The 16289-nt window shown below is 46.9% G+C and overlaps 1 protein-coding gene across 8 annotated transcripts in view; it reads left to right on the top strand.

The window, feature by feature from the left end:
* LOC102148719 (coiled-coil domain-containing protein 93) overlaps positions 1-7797 on the top strand; it is a 55438-nt gene extending 47641 nt beyond the window's left edge. For 4 of the 8 annotated variants that reach the window (XM_070240717.1, XM_070240718.1, XM_070240719.1 and 1 more), the window contains 2 exons: positions 4275-4375; positions 4506-4737. In XM_070240717.1, the coding sequence (XP_070096818.1) occupies positions 4275-4375; positions 4506-4557 (153 nt within the window). In that variant the 3' untranslated portion in view covers positions 4558-4737. Of the gene's footprint in view, positions 1-4274; positions 4376-4505 lie in introns of all 8 variants that reach the window. The other 4 variants (XM_070240720.1, XM_070240721.1, XR_011428169.1 and 1 more) reach the window with 3 other exon arrangements.
* Positions 7798-16289: the final 8492 nt, after the last annotated feature.

Below are 16289 nucleotides of genomic sequence, written 5' to 3' on the forward strand. Positions count from 1 at the left end.
TTAGGCACAGGGGCCACCATCCAGAAGGGGAAGAGAAGAAGGGACTCACCCAGGGGGTATCACAGAGGAAGTTTCAGTGTCTAGGTGATATTGCCCAGCAGCACAAAGGGAAGTCTCTGGGTTAGAGGTGTCTGAAGGGCTTGGGTTCTTTATTGACCCAGGACTTATCCTGCATGGTTAGCACGTGCTAGGTGCAGTTTCACAGAGTATGCAATGTACCCAGACTGTAAGTGGCTAAGAGTCTGCTTATTTGGGCCATGTTTAAGACAATTGGCTGTGTAAAAATTTGAGTTTGGCACTGGCAGGCTTTTGAGCCAACAGGTCTCAGACTGCTGTGAAGAAATAAACCTAGGAGCCAACATCCAGAAGCCGTCTGTGGCTCATATATATAATGCAGTGACCTGATTCTTATTTACTAAGTTATACTGTTTGGTACAGACTCAAGGAGACCCGAGGCGGGACTTGTGCTGGACCTCAGAGCAGAAGACATGCCTGCAGGGCTCATGTAAAAGAGAAGAGAAAAGAATTAAGGCTTGGGGTGTCTGGAGAAGTCTGCCTCCCCAGCTAACTTTCCTGTCTATAGACATGTTCCTCTCTTCAGAAATGATCGCCGTCCGTCCATCTCTCATCATTTCCTTCACTCAGTCCCCAGGGGCTTTGTTCTGTTTGTTGTTGTTTTATTAATGTGAGAATGAAAAAGCAAACAAATGTATTTGTCTCAGTTATAACTTTTTCTCATGGGATCTTTCAGGACTTTGCCCTTGGTGGTGGAAACGTCTGTGGAGCCCCTTTAGGTGGAAGCCAGTTTGTTCACGGGGCTCACGGGCTGAGGTGTGTCTGTTATGGGTTTGGCCTGTTGAGCCCTGTGACAGTGAGCTGTTAAGGTCAGTGGAGGCAACTCAGGAGTGTGGCTTCCTGCCGGGTTGGGTGTGGTCTGGCCCACTGGAGCTTTGGAGTGTAGGATGCCCAGTTTGTAGTGACTGTTTCACTGCCTGCTCCTTTAGGTCATAAAGGAGTTGTGAGGGGCAGCAGTCAGGGCTTTGCCACAGACACTGCCGTGGCGCTGTGCTCTGCTACTCCCTCACCGTGGTGTTTGGATGTGATTCAGAGGAGTTGCTCTCACCGGTGAACCTGCTAAATAGAGATGTGTGACTCTCACAGTGCAAGAATCTCTGCTTCACAAAGGACTCCCCTTAATTTTTTAATCCCATGCATGTGTCCTTTAGCATCTACTGAGACAAATGATCAGAACCCACCATGACGTGTGGTCAAAGTTGGGGTATCAAACACCTTGCAGAGTCCCAGTTCTGGAGTGATCCTGCCTCTATCATTTACCGCCTTTGTCCCCACGGGCAAGCTGTCTAACCTCTCTGTGCCTGTTTCATCATCTGTACAAGGAAAACAAGGATAGCTACCTTCGTAGGTGTGAGGATCAAATGAGCAGCACATAGAGAGCAGTGTACACCTGGCACAGACCCAGCGTTCAATAAATGCTTGCCATTACCATTGCTCCCACTATCAATGGCAAAAGATAAGTTGATTCTGTTTCTTTTTTAAAAACACAATCAAGTGTAAAGCATTTTTTTAATTAATCACAGACTTTAAATTATTGATGGAATTATGTTACCACATCAGTATCTTTGCAGGATCAAAAGAACATGAAGAATGAGAGACTGGGAGTATCCTTCAAGATCTGTTAGTCCAACCTTCATTTTACAGATGAAGAAATAGGCCCAATGAGAGGAGCTGCCTTTCCCAAGGTCATAGAGCTAGTTAGTGGCAGAGATGGGACTAGACATCAGTGTTCCTGCCTCCTATTGCTTCGAAGGGTGACTCGGCAGTAGTTCTTTTACAGTTGGCCTGGAAACCTCTATAACATTTAGGTCCCTAAGCAAACCCTTGTAACGATCCATGTGGCAGCCTCACCTTGTGCAGTGAGTCTTGTGAGGGGGCTCAGCGGAAATGGCTGGTGGGGGACTAGAATGCCCACCAGAGGCAAGTTAGTGTAGTGGAAAAACCTTGGGACTGGCAGCCAGGGTACCTAGGGCTATGCTTGATACTATTCTAGAGATCCTGGACAAATTATTTAATCTCTGCTTCTTCAGTAGTAACGTGGAGGTAACAGCATCTGCCTTGCCTGTACTTCATAGAGTAATTATAAAATGCAAAAGGTGAGGTGCATATGGGGTGCTTTAAAGTATAAGGAGTGATTACATAAAGGCCAACGTTGTCATTGTTTGCCAGAATGGAAGGTCTTGGTAGCTGTTGGTGTCAGTATGCTCTCGTTTTGGAGTCAGTCTTCTTTGGGAGAATCCAGTTTCCTGTCTTAGCTCATTGACTGTGGTAACTAAGGAAGATAGCAGTTAAGCTCAATTATATGGCACTGCTACAGTAGTCGAGCTCAATGGAAATTAAACCATACACAGTAAGTGACATCATATGGGTTAATTATATTTTCCTTTCCCTATAAATCTGTTTTATGTTATTTATAGTTTCCTGTTCATGTAGACACTAGCAGCAAACTAGGGAATGTTTGTGGCAGCAATTATAAGAACAACCTTCAGCATCATCCCAGACTCTTTTCCATTCGTTTTCTACAAAATTGTTGAGATTCTGTAGTATGTGTTGTAGAACAAATGTTTTTCTGTATGTTTGAAACTTTTCATAATAAAAAGTAAAATAATAAAATTAACTAGAATTATCAAGGGGGGAACAATTCTTATTTGAATAAAAATGCCACAATCTGGAGAAGCCTAACAATAACACTTGTCTTGGTGTTGTCCGGGTAAAGATTAGATGTGTTGAACTCTGTGGTGGAGAAGAAAAGGTCCAGAAAGAAATGGAATACCTTGGTTGTGTAAACAGCTGCCTAGTTGTACCCAGAGCCTTGAGAAAATATTACTAAGGTATTATTTGACTGCTAGCTTGGCAGTCAACAAGGACATTTATTTGGGGTAGAATGACAAACCAGGTTATCTGGAGGTGAAGACCAACATTAATTGAGCACCTGTTACATGCCGTATGGTTTGTTTAGAAGATAGGGAGAGAGAGAAAGAGAAAAGATATATATATAAAAGAGATGTATATGTAGATATATATGTAGATATATAGTTTCAGAAGGTGGCCTACACAAAATAGATCTATATTTTCTTCTGCATTTATAACTAAATCACACTCTAGTAATTTAAAAAGTCAGTGAAAATTTATAGCGCATTTTATGTTTTCATACATTTTTTTGAGGATAAACCTCGAAACACTTTTATACAACATGATATGTATCTCTGAAGGATTTGTATCCACTCTCCTTTTCTTGTATTAGAGCCTAAGAATTGACATCTCCTTTGCCATTTCAGGACTTTTTTTTAAGGATTCTGCGTTAACATATATATGTCTGTGATTGTTGAACTGGTTTGCCACTCTGGGTGGTGGAAAGGTCTGGATATGTAGTGACTGTGCAAAATTTGTGTTTTTTCTGGAAAATTTTATTAAGGAATAAAAAAGATTTCAATAGAGAGAGAAACCTTGTTTCTCAGTGCAACACTCAATATTATAAAGATGTTGGTTCTTCCCGAAGAAACCTATAAATTAGAGGTGATACTAATCAAAACAATAGCTTTCCATAATGAACTTGACAAGCTGATGCTGTGATTCATTTGGAAGAGAAAATGTGTAAGAATAGTCAGGAAATTTGAAAAAGGACAGTGGAGACATGATAGAGACTCATAAAGCAAGAGCAATTGAAGAGGATAATATTGGCCTATGTTAAATATGCATGCCATTTCAAATCAGGGAAGAATGACTATTACAGTGATAATGCTGGGATTCTTAATTTTCCATTCTGAAAAAATATCCCTACATTTCACTGTACCAAAAAAAAGAAAACCTGGATGGATGAAAGAGCTAAATCTAAATTACAAAAGTAAGATACCAGAATTTTTTTCACAATCCCTAGGATAGGAAGTAAGATAAAAAATGATTAATATCTTTGACTACATAAAATATGAATATGTCATAGGACCAAAAAAACCCATCAAGTTGAAACAAAGTTGGCACACAATAGATTGGATGGAAATACTTCTACCTGTACGGAAGTCAAAGGAGCAGACTCCTTGAAGGCAGTGACCCTGAGTGCGCCCTGTGGACCCGCAGGAGAGCTGCGCGCTCGCCATGATGGGGAAGGACTCGCTCCCTGCCTGACTGGACGCATCTGGCAGCCAGCTCAGGAGGGGAGCCTTCTCACAGGCAGTAACTGCCCTGTCTCCTCCACTTCTTAGGATGTTTACAAGCCCCGTCGGAAATACAAACGCCAGCAGGGAGCAGAGGAGCTGCTTGATGAAGAATCTCGAATCCATGCTACACTTTTGGAATATGGCAGGTAATGAATGGGACCCTGTCTAAAGTGTCTGTTTTATAGAACCATTGGAAAGAAAAGCTAATTTGAATTGCTTCATTGCAATTAACTTGGTTGACTTTTACCTGATTGAGTTTGCTGTTTTTGGCCCTAGATTTCCAGCATCAGGGGCTTTTCTCTCTCAAGTTGTTACCCAAGTTTCCTGATGGTGCTAGAGACCTGACCTTTGAAATTCCTCTCTGGAATTGCGGGCGTAACAGGGAGCCCTGGCTCTGCCTTCCTTGGGGGTTGGGGTGTTCGGGGCATTTGCAGCAGCGGGGGAGGGTCTGCACTTCGTGCCCCCGCCATTTGTTGAAATCTTTAGATAAACTAAAGAATTGAAAGCAGTTATAGCAGTTTTACTTGTTTAAGTGTTAGAATAAGAGTTTTGGTTTCCTGTGAAGAATTGTCCTAACCAGAAGAAAGAATTTAGAAGTGGTTTGTTACTTCTTAAAAAAGTCTCTAATTTTTAAAAAAGTAAGTCTTAGATGCTCAGTTTTTCTGTAAAACACACACACGGAAGTGCTTCTCCTCACTGAATTTTTGGTTGACCCTGGGTGTTGACCTTCATTCATGTCCTGCGTTTTCTACTTAGGGTGACTGACTCCTTGATGTGAGTGTGCCTCCTTGTGCTTCTTCCTTTATGCTGGAAGTGGTTGCTGTGCGCTGCCTCCTAACCCAACCCTCCTTGGGTGGCTGGAACTACCACCTAGTGTCTCCCTAAGTGAGCACCCGATGGCTTCCCCCTCTGGGGTAATAGAACCAGCGGAAATTAGGCTTAACTGGCTTAATTATTCCATCTTTCAAATGGAATTGCAATCACCACTTTGTTTTTGTTTTTGAGGGAGTAGTGTGGGGTCAAGTCCTTCCTTCCCAAGGTTGAAAACTAGTGTGTTTTCTAACTAGTTGTTAGTTCTGACCCTAAGCCACCTGGTGTGTTGGCTGCCCCCACAGCTGACAAGTTGCTGCTGTGAATTGAACTCCTCTTCTGAGTCAGGCAGTACCAGAGCAGCTACGTAATTTATGGGACCCAATATAAATGAAAATGCAGGGCCCCTTGTTAAGAATTATTAATAATGATTAATTGTCAAGAATTTCAATACAGCAACAACAACCAAGTGTGGGGCCCTTCTGCCTGTGGGGGCCCTGTGCAGCTGGACGGTTGCACGCCATGGGCACCGTGATGGGGTCTTTCTAGCCAAGCCCAAGCTGCAAGTGAGTAGATGAGGCTGCACTGCTCTGGGTGACCCAGAGCTGGAGAGACAACCTCTGTGAATGTCACATGTTCCAGAGCCAGAGGACTTAGGGGAATGTTGTGCTGTTTGTTAGTTTGTATTGTTCATACCCCCATTTTTTCCAATATCATGGATCCTCCGATGTTCCTGGGAGTGAAAAGGAGTCAGAGAGTTGGTAAATGACCCACCTCACGGAGACCATGCTGACGCTATTTCGATACTTTGTTTTGAAATCCTCAGTTTCAAACTGGATCTTTTGCGTGCATGGTAGATGGTAGCTGTTATCACCTTGTGAGGGCTGGGTAAATTCGAGACATCCTCTGCATCCTCAGGAGTGGTTGGTGCAGTTTGAGGCCAGAGTCAGGCTGGGCTTTCTTTACGGAAGGGAGCAGGGCACAGCTTCTGTTTGTGACTCCTCTCACATTGGGAGGGTGAGAAAGGGGCACAGTGTCGCAGTACCAATCTTAGTTCCTGTTGGTGGGTCATGCTGAGTTCTCCTGATTTCTCAGAAGAGGGTAGGTGTGTGATGAGGATTTTTTGTTTTTGTTTTTTTGGGAGAGGGATTATTTTGCTTTCTGTGGAGCTTTCTGGCAAGGAGAAAGTGGGTTTGTGAGAGCTGGGCAAGTGGATACTTAGGACATTTTGATAGTTTTTTTAGCTCATTCTCCTTTGTGAGAATGATAAAGACAGCATTCAGAAGGGTTAAAAAATAATTTGCCCAAGGTCAACTACTAACGGTTAAGAACTATTAAGAGCCTCAGACTGTGACTTGAACTCAGGTTTGTTGGGCTCTAAAAGCGTGTCATTATCGTTATCTACAAATATTGTTTGAGCCTCCAGTGAGAGTCTGGCCCTTGGTTTTAGAAAGACAGGTGTAGTCTTAGTTATTTGGTCTGAGACCAAATAAGAAAGGAATGGTTGTTAAAACTGACAGAGTATATTGGATAAAGTTAAAGTGCCAACAAGTGTGTTTTGTTTTCCTTCTTTGGCAAGTCCCCTCCCCTCCTTTCTGGCTCTCCGACTCTTTCCTCAGCGTTCTGTTCAGAACTCTCCACTGCATGGAGACCTTTCCCCTTAAATGAGGATTACATAACAGTATATATGTGAATAACTTTGAACAGTTTGTCTTATGTAGAAAATGGTAAATGTCAACTCTTAGGTGCTATCTGTCATCACCATTATCACCATCATCATTAGCAGCAGCAGTTTTCTGTTCTCAAATGCCCTTAAATGGGACCTTTAGATTCAAATGAGGATGCTATCCTGAGCCTCTCCTTTCAGTTCTCCTTGTCCCTAAATACTCAGTACCCCTAGCACCAACCCTCCCTCCAGCCCCGTTATTCTTACTCTTAGTCCCTCTGCCTTCCCTTCCCCAGTCAAGCAAGGCTGGCCCCCTGCTGGCTCTGGGACTCACTCTGCTGTATCCTGCCTCTCCCTTTATGTTGTGGCATCCCTTACTTGCTCATCCCCCCCTAGGAATCCAGATCCCCCATCTGTTGTCAGGACTTCTGTTTTCCTCTTCATCTCACCTCTTGATCAGAGGGAAAGTATTTTGACTCCGAGAGGAAGAAAGTCTGAAAATAGAGTTTCCTCTTTGGGGCTGAAGATCACTCGTCAGCCTAGGCCCACAGTGCATCTGGCTTTGAGGTCAGCATTGCAGCTTATTCCTCCTTTTAGACTTTCAGTGGCTTAAATAAGGCTGAGCTTTAAGCCTGGTCAGCCATGCTGAAGGCCTTAAGGACCGTGTGTCCATTAAAAACATGTTTGAGTATGTTTATTCAAATGTTACGCTGTTGGAAAAACAAAACTCATGGTTTTGATTTTAGACTTAAAATTGAAACTTTGTAATATTTCAGTTTTATTATGGGTCCAGTCAACTTTTAGGAGCCAATTTAAACACCTAACCATGCTCTACAAACTGCCGCTGTGGGGAAATGCATTTTATGTGCAGTGTGTTTGACTTGCAAGTGGAATTTTGAAGCACAGCCACTAGAGGCTGGAGTTAGCCTTCTCTACGCTATTTGAGGCTTAATTTTGAGTGCCTTGAATTCATTCTGTAATTAGTAAATGAAATATGACGTGCCTCTCCCGGGCTGTTTGTGTCCTCTCCGATGTTGAGGCCCATGACATGCTCAGAGAAGGTAGTTAATAAATGCTTGTTGGATGAACGAAGAATAAGGCCCACAGTCCTTAATATTTAGGGCTTTTTTAATGTCCCTATTTTGTTCTGGGTTGCAGATCGTTTGATATTTGCCTTAATTTCTCCTGGGGCAATTGTTCTTGATGTTTAGTTTGTTTTTTAGAACTGTGAGTTCCCACATGGTAGCCACTAGCCACACACAATGGAATATTATTCATCCTTGAAAAAAGAAGGAAATCGTGCCATTCTAACAGCTTGGGTGAGTCTAGAAGACGTTATGCTAAGTGAAGGAAGGCAGACATAGAAGGAGAAATACTACGTAATACCACTTACTGGAGGCATGTAAAACAGTCAGACTTACAGAAGAAGAGAGTAGAGTGGTGGTTGCCAGGGGCTGGGGCAAGGGGAAATGGAGAGGTGTCAGTCAAAGGGTACAGTGTCAGTTACTCAAGGTGAGCATGTCCTGGAGAGCTACTGTGCCTCTGGGTACTAGTGCTGGGTGTTGTATTTAAAACTTTGCTCAGAGGGTAAATCTTATGGTAGATATTCTTATCACACACACACACAATAATAAATAAAAAGGGTGGAGGAAACTTCTGGAGGTGATGGATACGTTCATGGCATAGATGGTGGTGATGCTTTCACAGATGAATACTCATCTCCAAAGTCATCAAATTGTGTGTGTTCAATCTGCACAGCTTTTGCATGTCGATCATACCTCAAGAATATGGTTTAAAAAAAGTAAGAGTGGGTAAAGAGGAAACTGACTTAGTTTAGAAAGCTGCTGCAGGCCTCGTGGACAAGGTGACTGGGACGCTTTTACACTCCCTGCTGAGTGAGCAAAGCTCGCATAGGATGATATAAACCGTCATTTTGACCCCATAACAAAACGGATAGAATGCAAAGTCCGGAAGGAAACATGCAAAAATATTACAGTGATTACTTCCAGGCAGTGGGATTATAGAAGATTTTTACTTATTTTTCTTAAACTTTCCTGTATTTTTTTCACACGAGACAAACAATAGAGGTGATTTCAGAATCTGAACTTGTGCCTGTCTCAGTGATTAGTTGCAGACGACAGAATCCATTCTTTCTGGTTCGAGCAGAGGGGAATCTGTTCATGGGTGCTAGGACTGAGATGCCAGGACCACCAGGGGACCAAGCTTGGATGCCCCATGGCCACGGACAACACTAACATTCACCTGGACAATCAGTAAGCCCGCCCTCGACTGTTGCCGTGGAAACCCCACTGCCTGTGATGCTCAGGCCCAGACACTGGAGCGTGCTGCTGTGGGAGAACTGGACCCTCTGTCCCCTGCCAGCCAGGAGCCCCATCCTCCACCACCTTGGGGGGCTCACTTCCACCTTTTAAACCTCAGGCAGGCATCTGTCCAGAGGAGCTGAGGCCACTGGCAGAACCCTGGCTGCAAGGGAGTCAGGGAGATGCAGGTTTCAGTTTTTTCCAGAGACTCCCATGCAGCCAAGCACAGAAGGAGGGGCTCGGCACACATTGAGTGTGTTGAGTGAATCAGCCTGCAGGGTCCACCAGAGAAGTGAAATAAGAGTGAACAACATGATCAGTTGTACCTTCACCCTCCGAAGGCCCCTTGAAGGCTCAGTTATCTATTGTGCTATAATAGGGGACAGCAGGAAGCTCCCTCTTTGTCCCAGGAGCACTGGCTCTCAGAGCCCCTAGCCTCCACAGTGCACACTGGCCTGACTTCCCGCTGTTACTATCATCCTTGATCCACAGACTAGCAAACCGAGGCTCCTACAGGTTGGGTGACTCATGCTGCTTGGGGCTGGGACCAGGAAGGACTGACTCAGGGCTCGTGCTTGTTCCCTGTCATATTCTGGCTTCTCAGACACGGGACATCAGAGTGATGGGGCTGCTGGTTTGCCGCATTGCTGCACCTCAGCCATTTGTCAAGGAGCCTCTGTACTGTCTTGGAATGTGGGGACCCTACAGTGAACCTAACAAATCCCCTGTCCTCACGGGGGCTTCCTCCTAACAAGAAAGGCAGAGACGGTAAACAGACGTGAGATGGCTCCAGGGGCCCTGAGTGAAGGCTGCCAAGCGGGGGGATAGCGGAGAGGCTCTGAGGAGGGGTCTCTCTCCTGCTGGGTGACAAATGACCCCGACACTGAGCAGCTACTGCAGTAAGTGTTTATTTTCTCGTCTCTGTGGGTCAGGAGCCCAGGGGCAGCATGGCTGGGCAGCTCTGACTCAGGGCTCTCGTGGGGTCAGTGAGGATGTCAGCTGTGGCCGCCTCATCCCAGGGCTGGAAATCTACCTGTAATCTCCCGTGTGTGGCTGGCGGCAGGAGGCGTCAAGTCCTCACCATGTGGGCCCCTCCACAGGGCCGCTCACAGGTAGGGGATCTGGCTTCCCCCAGGAGAGATGGAGATGGAGATGAAGCTTGAGGTATGCACATGCACACGCACACACTCACACATGCACACATACCCTGCCCTGCCTGCTTTCCTCCCGCACAGCTGTGATGAAATGGAGAAGAAAGCGAGGACAAACACCCTCTCCCGTTGTTCCCAGACGACCCTTCCTCCCCGTCCACAGCTTGCTTTCCTTCAGGCTTCCTGAGAATGGCCTTGGAGAGTCGTCCCGCTGACAGAGAGCTGTCTGCTCCTTGTCCCTGTCCCCTGGAGCAAGGAGACAGCACAAGTTTCTGCTGGCCATTCCAGTCTTCCATCACCTGCCAGCACAGGGGGCTTTGTGGTGGGCACCGATGCCCACTTGGAATTGCTGGACAGGGCGTCCAATGTCCTTCTAGAACAAGGGGTTTCCATTCAGGCAGCTGGAGCACACATCGCTGGGAACTCCCTGCTTTGGATGTTATTTGCTGTTGGCAAGTTCTCAGGGCGGGGCTGGGTGTTCGGGCGCTGGCAGGGGAGGCTGGGGGCGTCCACCTGTGACAAGGGGCCTGGATGTGGGAGGAGCAAAGTGGGGGCTCTCTTCTCCTTTTGAAATAGTAATCCATCACTTTGTTGGACAATTGCTCATTTTTTTTCCTTTTCAAAATTATGATATAGACACACAGAAGACACACAGTGTATACGCATACATATGTGTATGTGTGTGTGTGCAGTTTAAAGATTCATGTCGTGGAGATGTCTGTATTCACCACCTGTGTCAGTAGATGGGATATTGCTAGCAGCCCAGAAGCACTTGTATCCCCCCTGACAACAGCCCCTCTCCCTGGGGTGACTGTCAGTGCCCTGACTTTGTGACAGTCGTGTCCCTCCTCAGCCTCATAGTCTCACTCCCCAGGGGCACGTTCAGCTGAGGCGTTGCATTTTCCCCATTTTTCTCCTTTACGTAAATTGCAATGTGCACCCCGTTTGCAGCCTGGCTGCCTGGGTGACTCACTCGGCTGCTGAGGGCGGCCAGGGTACCTGCATTCTGGTGGCTGTTTTGTGTCCCTTGTGTGGATGGGCCATATTCAGCCATTGTCCCATTGAGACATGCAGGCCCATTCCAGCTTGGGGCTCCCAGAGCACACCACCCTAGGCCGTGTCCCACGCTTCACTGGCATTTATACCTGGGAGCAGAACTTCTGGGTCCAAAGGTGCTCTGACCTTCCTGGGCAGTGCCACTGTCTTTTCTAAACCAGAGCACGTGTGCGCAGGTCCTGTGCGGAGTTCAGGGAGGTGCAGCGTCCTCCAGGAGGATCAGCTGCAGAACAGCCTGGGTGGAGAGGAGAGCAGCCGGCTGCTCAGAGAGGGATGGATGGCGGAGGCCTGGCCGAGGGTGTGGAGGGCGGTCAGTGATGCCGCTGCATAGAGCCGCGGCTGCTGAGAGGGGCAATGGCAGGCATTAAGTCCATGGAGCTTTCCAGGCAGGAGCAGGGGTGGGCAGGGGCTTTGAGGCTGGGGGCATCTGTCAGCTTGGCTGCCACAACAGAGTGCCATAGACGGCCGCGTGAACAACAGAAGTTCATTTTCCTACAGTTCTGGAGGCTGCAGGCCCCAGATCAGCATCTGGCAGGGCGGGTTCCTGGGGGGACTCGTCCTCCTGGCTGGCGCCTTCTCCCCAGGGCCTCACGTGGTGGAGAGATCATGCTCTCGTCCCTTCTTCTTGTCAGGGCACTGGTCCTACCGAGCTAGGGCCCCACCCTCATGACCTCATTTAGCCCCTAGCACCTCCTCACAGGCCCAGTCTCCAGCTACAGCCACCCTGGGGGTTAGGGTTTCAACGGAGGAATTTGGGGAGGACACAAACATTCACTCAGTAATGGGGGTTTCGGGGCCTTTGAGGAACTGGAGCCTGCATGGAGCAAGGGGGGAGGGGTGTTGTGGTCATCTGTCGTTGTGTAACAATCCACCCCCAATGTTAGTGCTTTAAAATGAAAATCATCATTTGTTCACTCATGATTTCCGTTTGGGCTGGGCCCAGGGGGACAGCTCCTCTCCGCCCTCTGTGACATCAGCTGAGGCCTTGCTCACAATGCTGGCAAGTTGGTGCTGGCTGACAAGCTGGGAGCTCAGGGGGGCTGATGGCCAGGGGCCTTGGTCCTCTGCCATGTGGCCACGTGGGCTTCTTCACAGCATCATGGCTGGTTCCTAAGAGAGAGAAAGTGCCACTTGCCAGTCTTTTTCAAGGTTAGGCCTGAACCTGGCAGGAGTGTCATTCCTTCCATCGTAGAAATCACAGAGTCCAGGTACAGCTACTGGCCATTCCTACCACAGACCTTGTCTTTTTGGGAAGAGAATAAAAATTATACATATTTAAGATGTACAACATGTTTTGGTACTCCGATACATAGTGAAGTGGTTGCTACAGTAAAGCTAATTAACATGTACATCTCCTCACATAATTGTCTTTTTTTTTCTTGGTGCAAACACCTGAAATCCATTCTCAGCAAATTTCCAGTGCATGAGACAGCAGTGTTATTACTGCTGCACGTTAGCTCTCTAGACTGACTCATCCTGCTGACTGCAGCATGTGCCCTTTGACCCCTGCTCCCATTTCCCCCACGCCTGCCCCTGCTGACCACACAGGCCTCGTCTTCTCTCGGCCGTGTGCGGTGGGAAACATGCCACCTTTTATGTTGGCCTCACATCCTGGGCTAAAGATCTTCATGTCCTTGAAGTGCATATTGCCTGGCTCTTTCTCCAAGCCTGCACCACCCCAAATAGTTAAGACACGGTGGAACACCCCAAAGCTGGGACAGTCAAGGCCAGCTGTCTCAATTGCTCGACATTGCTCTGTGGCCAGTGCACAGGACTCTCCATGGCCAGACTTGCAGTGGAGTGTGTGCTTTTTTCTGGCGTGGGGTCCATGGCTTTGATCATATGCTCTGATGGGGCTCTCACCCAGAGAAGGGGTGCCGTGATCGTGACCACAGATCTGATCGGACCAGCTCTGCAGTGTGGCTGTGAGAGGAGGATGGTCTCTCCAGCCTCTCTGAGCCGACCTCACAGAAGCCACGGTGCATCACGTGCCTGCTCCCCACCTGGCACTTAGCAGGAGTCCAGGAGTGCGGGTATCCAAATTCACTCACTTTTGTGTTTTTCTTCAGTTTTTTCTTGTGGAAAACCAGAGAGACACGAAAGTAGGAAAAACAGTATAATGACTACTCCCCCCATGTGCCCAGTTCCAGCAATTGTCAGCTCCTAGCTAATCTCGTATCATCTACCCCCCTCCTTCTTCCCCCTTTCAGATTATTGTTCTCAATGTTTTTATAGACTACAACACACACTGCACAGTGCTTCTGTAATAAGTGTGTGCATGGTGGGTTTGCACACTGTGAGCTCACCTGGTTAGAATCCTAGTACCCACTTCTGATGTGTGGATAGGGGGGCAAAGTGTTTCCACACCACCAGCAATTCCCTGACATCTGACAATTCCCTGACAGTTCAACTCAATTGAGACCCTCTCCACTGGAGTCAGCATACTTACTTGGACCAGAGACCTTTATTTCTGCATAAGGTGTCAAGTTACGGTCCCCTGTGGTTTCCTTTCAGCCTGAAGGACTCCCCTTGCTGGAGGCAGGTCTGGCTTACAGCACTCTCTCAGCCGTGGGTTCTATGGGAATGTCTTAATTCCTCCCTCATGTTTTAAGGACAGTTCTGCCAGATATAGGATTCTTGGTTGGATTCTTTTTCCTTCTGCACTTTGAGTACGTCAGCCCATGCCCTCTGGCCTCCAAGGTTTCTGGTGAGAAATCAGCTCCTGATCTAACTGGGAAAATAGGAGGAAAGCTCTCTTCTTCTCAGCTCTGTGAACATTAATGTTGTCCCTTCGCATGTCTTATGCAACAGAACATTTTCCTATAGTATTATACTATCAGTTAAGTTGTAGGATCATTTTCAGATTAATCAGAATTTAAGGAAAAGGAATTGAATATTTGAAGTCTAGTCGTTATGAGGTCTTTAAAAGCCAAATATGATTACATATTTTTAAATTAGAAGTGAAAAGGCCATTGAAGCATCCTACAGATTTTAATTGCTAATAAAGGAAACACCACTCTCTAATATCCCACACAAGTAAAAAACTCTTTGGGGTCCTTTTTCTTAAGAGTAAAGGGGTCTTGAGACCAAAAAGTGAGCCAACCACTGGAGTCTATCCCCAGCCATGCCTGGTGCCTTTCTTGCTCTGACCTCATAAGGAGCCACTATGATGGAATTGATGAAAACCTATATCAGCCTCTGGGTGGGGTTAGGTTTTCGGTCTTTTGCCCAGGCAGCTGTTTTGGTGACCTGTTGGTAGACCGCACCCAGCTTGTTTTCTCAGATTTTTTCCCCCATTTTGTTTATTTTTTCATCTACTGTTTTTTCTTTTTTCATTTTTATTTCCTTTTTGATTTTTCTTTGTTCTCCTTTCTCATTTTTTTATTCTTTTTGTCTTTTTCTCATTTTTCTTTTCCTTTCTCTCAGTTTTTACTTTTTCTCTATTTTTCTTTGTTTCTTTTTTCATTTTTATTTATTATTTTCTTTTTTATTTTTCTTGGTTCTCCTTTCTCATTTTTGTTTTTTGATTTTTGATTGTTTTATTTTTCTCTGTTCTTTTCGTTTTTTAATTTTTATTTATTTTCTTTTTATTTTTCTCATTTTTTATTCTTTTTGTTTTTCTAATTTTTCTTTTTACTTTTCCCTTTTTTTCTTTTTCTCCATTTTTCTTCATTCTTTCCTCATTTTAATTTTTTTCTTTGTTTTTGTTGTTTCTCCCATTTTCTTTAAATTTTTTGGTTAGTACTTTTAGTATTAGTGCAGTTAGTATAGTTTGTATTGTTAGTGTAGATAGCATAGTTAACGTATTTCTTATAGTTTTTATTGTTTGTTACTATAGTTAGTTAGTATAGGTGCCCTTCTTAGAATCATTAGAGTTAGTTACTTTTGTTTATTAGCCTAATTAGTAAGTAGGGAGTAGTGTTAGTTAGCGTTAGTTTCAGGTCACCATGTCTTTGGGCCTGGCGGCCACCTCTGGCAACAGTAAGACCCATGTAGCCAGTTACAAGCTGCTAAAGACCATCGGGCAGAGCAGCTACTGCAAGGTGAAGCTGGCCCGGCACCTGCCCACCGGGACCGAGGTGGCGGTTAAGATGGTGGAGAGGAGTGGGAAGAGCGCCTCCAGAGCAAAGGCGCTGCACTGCGAGGTCCAGAGCCTGAAGACCGTGCGCCACCCGAACGTGCTCAAGCTGCTGGAGGTCGTGGCCACAGAGGAGACGTCCTTCATCGTCAGCGAGCTCGTGAGCGGAGGAGACCTGCTGGACCACATCCGGAAGAGCGGCCCCATGGCGGAGGACGAGGCCAGAGGGAAGTTTCGGCAGCTCGCCTCGGCCCTGGAGTACTGCCACCGGAAGGGCGTGGTGCACCGGGACCTGCGGCTGGAGCACGTCCTTCTGGACGGCGAGGGCCACGTGAAGCTGTCGGGCTTCGGCAGCAGCGCCGTGTTCCTGGGCCAGGAGCTGAGCACCCAGTGCGGGAGCCCCTGGTACGCGGCCCCGGAGACCTTGCAGGGCCGAGCCTACGCCGGGCCCCCGCCGGACGTGTGGAGCCTGGGCGTGGTGCTGTTCTTCCTGCTCACCGGGGCCCCGCCGTTCTGGGGGTGTGACCTGGCGACGGTGCGCAGGCGGGTGCTGAGTGGGAGGTTCCCGCTGCCGATGTTCCTGTCCTGGGAGTGCAGGAACCTCCTCGGCAAAATGCTCACCCTCAACCCACAAAAAAGAATAACTGCCAAGCAAATACTGAAGGACCGCTGGGTGAACATGGGGCAAGAGAAACTGCGGCCCTACAAGGAGCTGCCCTTTGACACCAGGGATCCCTGGGTAATGAGTGTAATGCTGAGCATGGGGTTTCAGCAGGACAGGATAGAAGACTCTTTACGAAACAAGCGATATGACTCCCTCATGGCCACGTACTTAATGCTTAGTGACAAGAAACCACGGGTGGTGGGCCACAGCATCCTCGTAAGACCTTATGTGCCTCCCATGGACCCCAGCAGCCGCAGCTTCTCCCTCACCTACTCGGCGCAGCTGAAGGCGTCTGCGTGCGCAGGGAGACGCCA

The sequence above is a fragment of the Equus caballus genome, chromosome 18 (genome assembly GCF_041296265.1).
Source record: "Equus caballus isolate H_3958 breed thoroughbred chromosome 18, TB-T2T, whole genome shotgun sequence".
Lineage (NCBI taxonomy): Eukaryota > Metazoa > Chordata > Mammalia > Perissodactyla > Equidae > Equus > Equus caballus.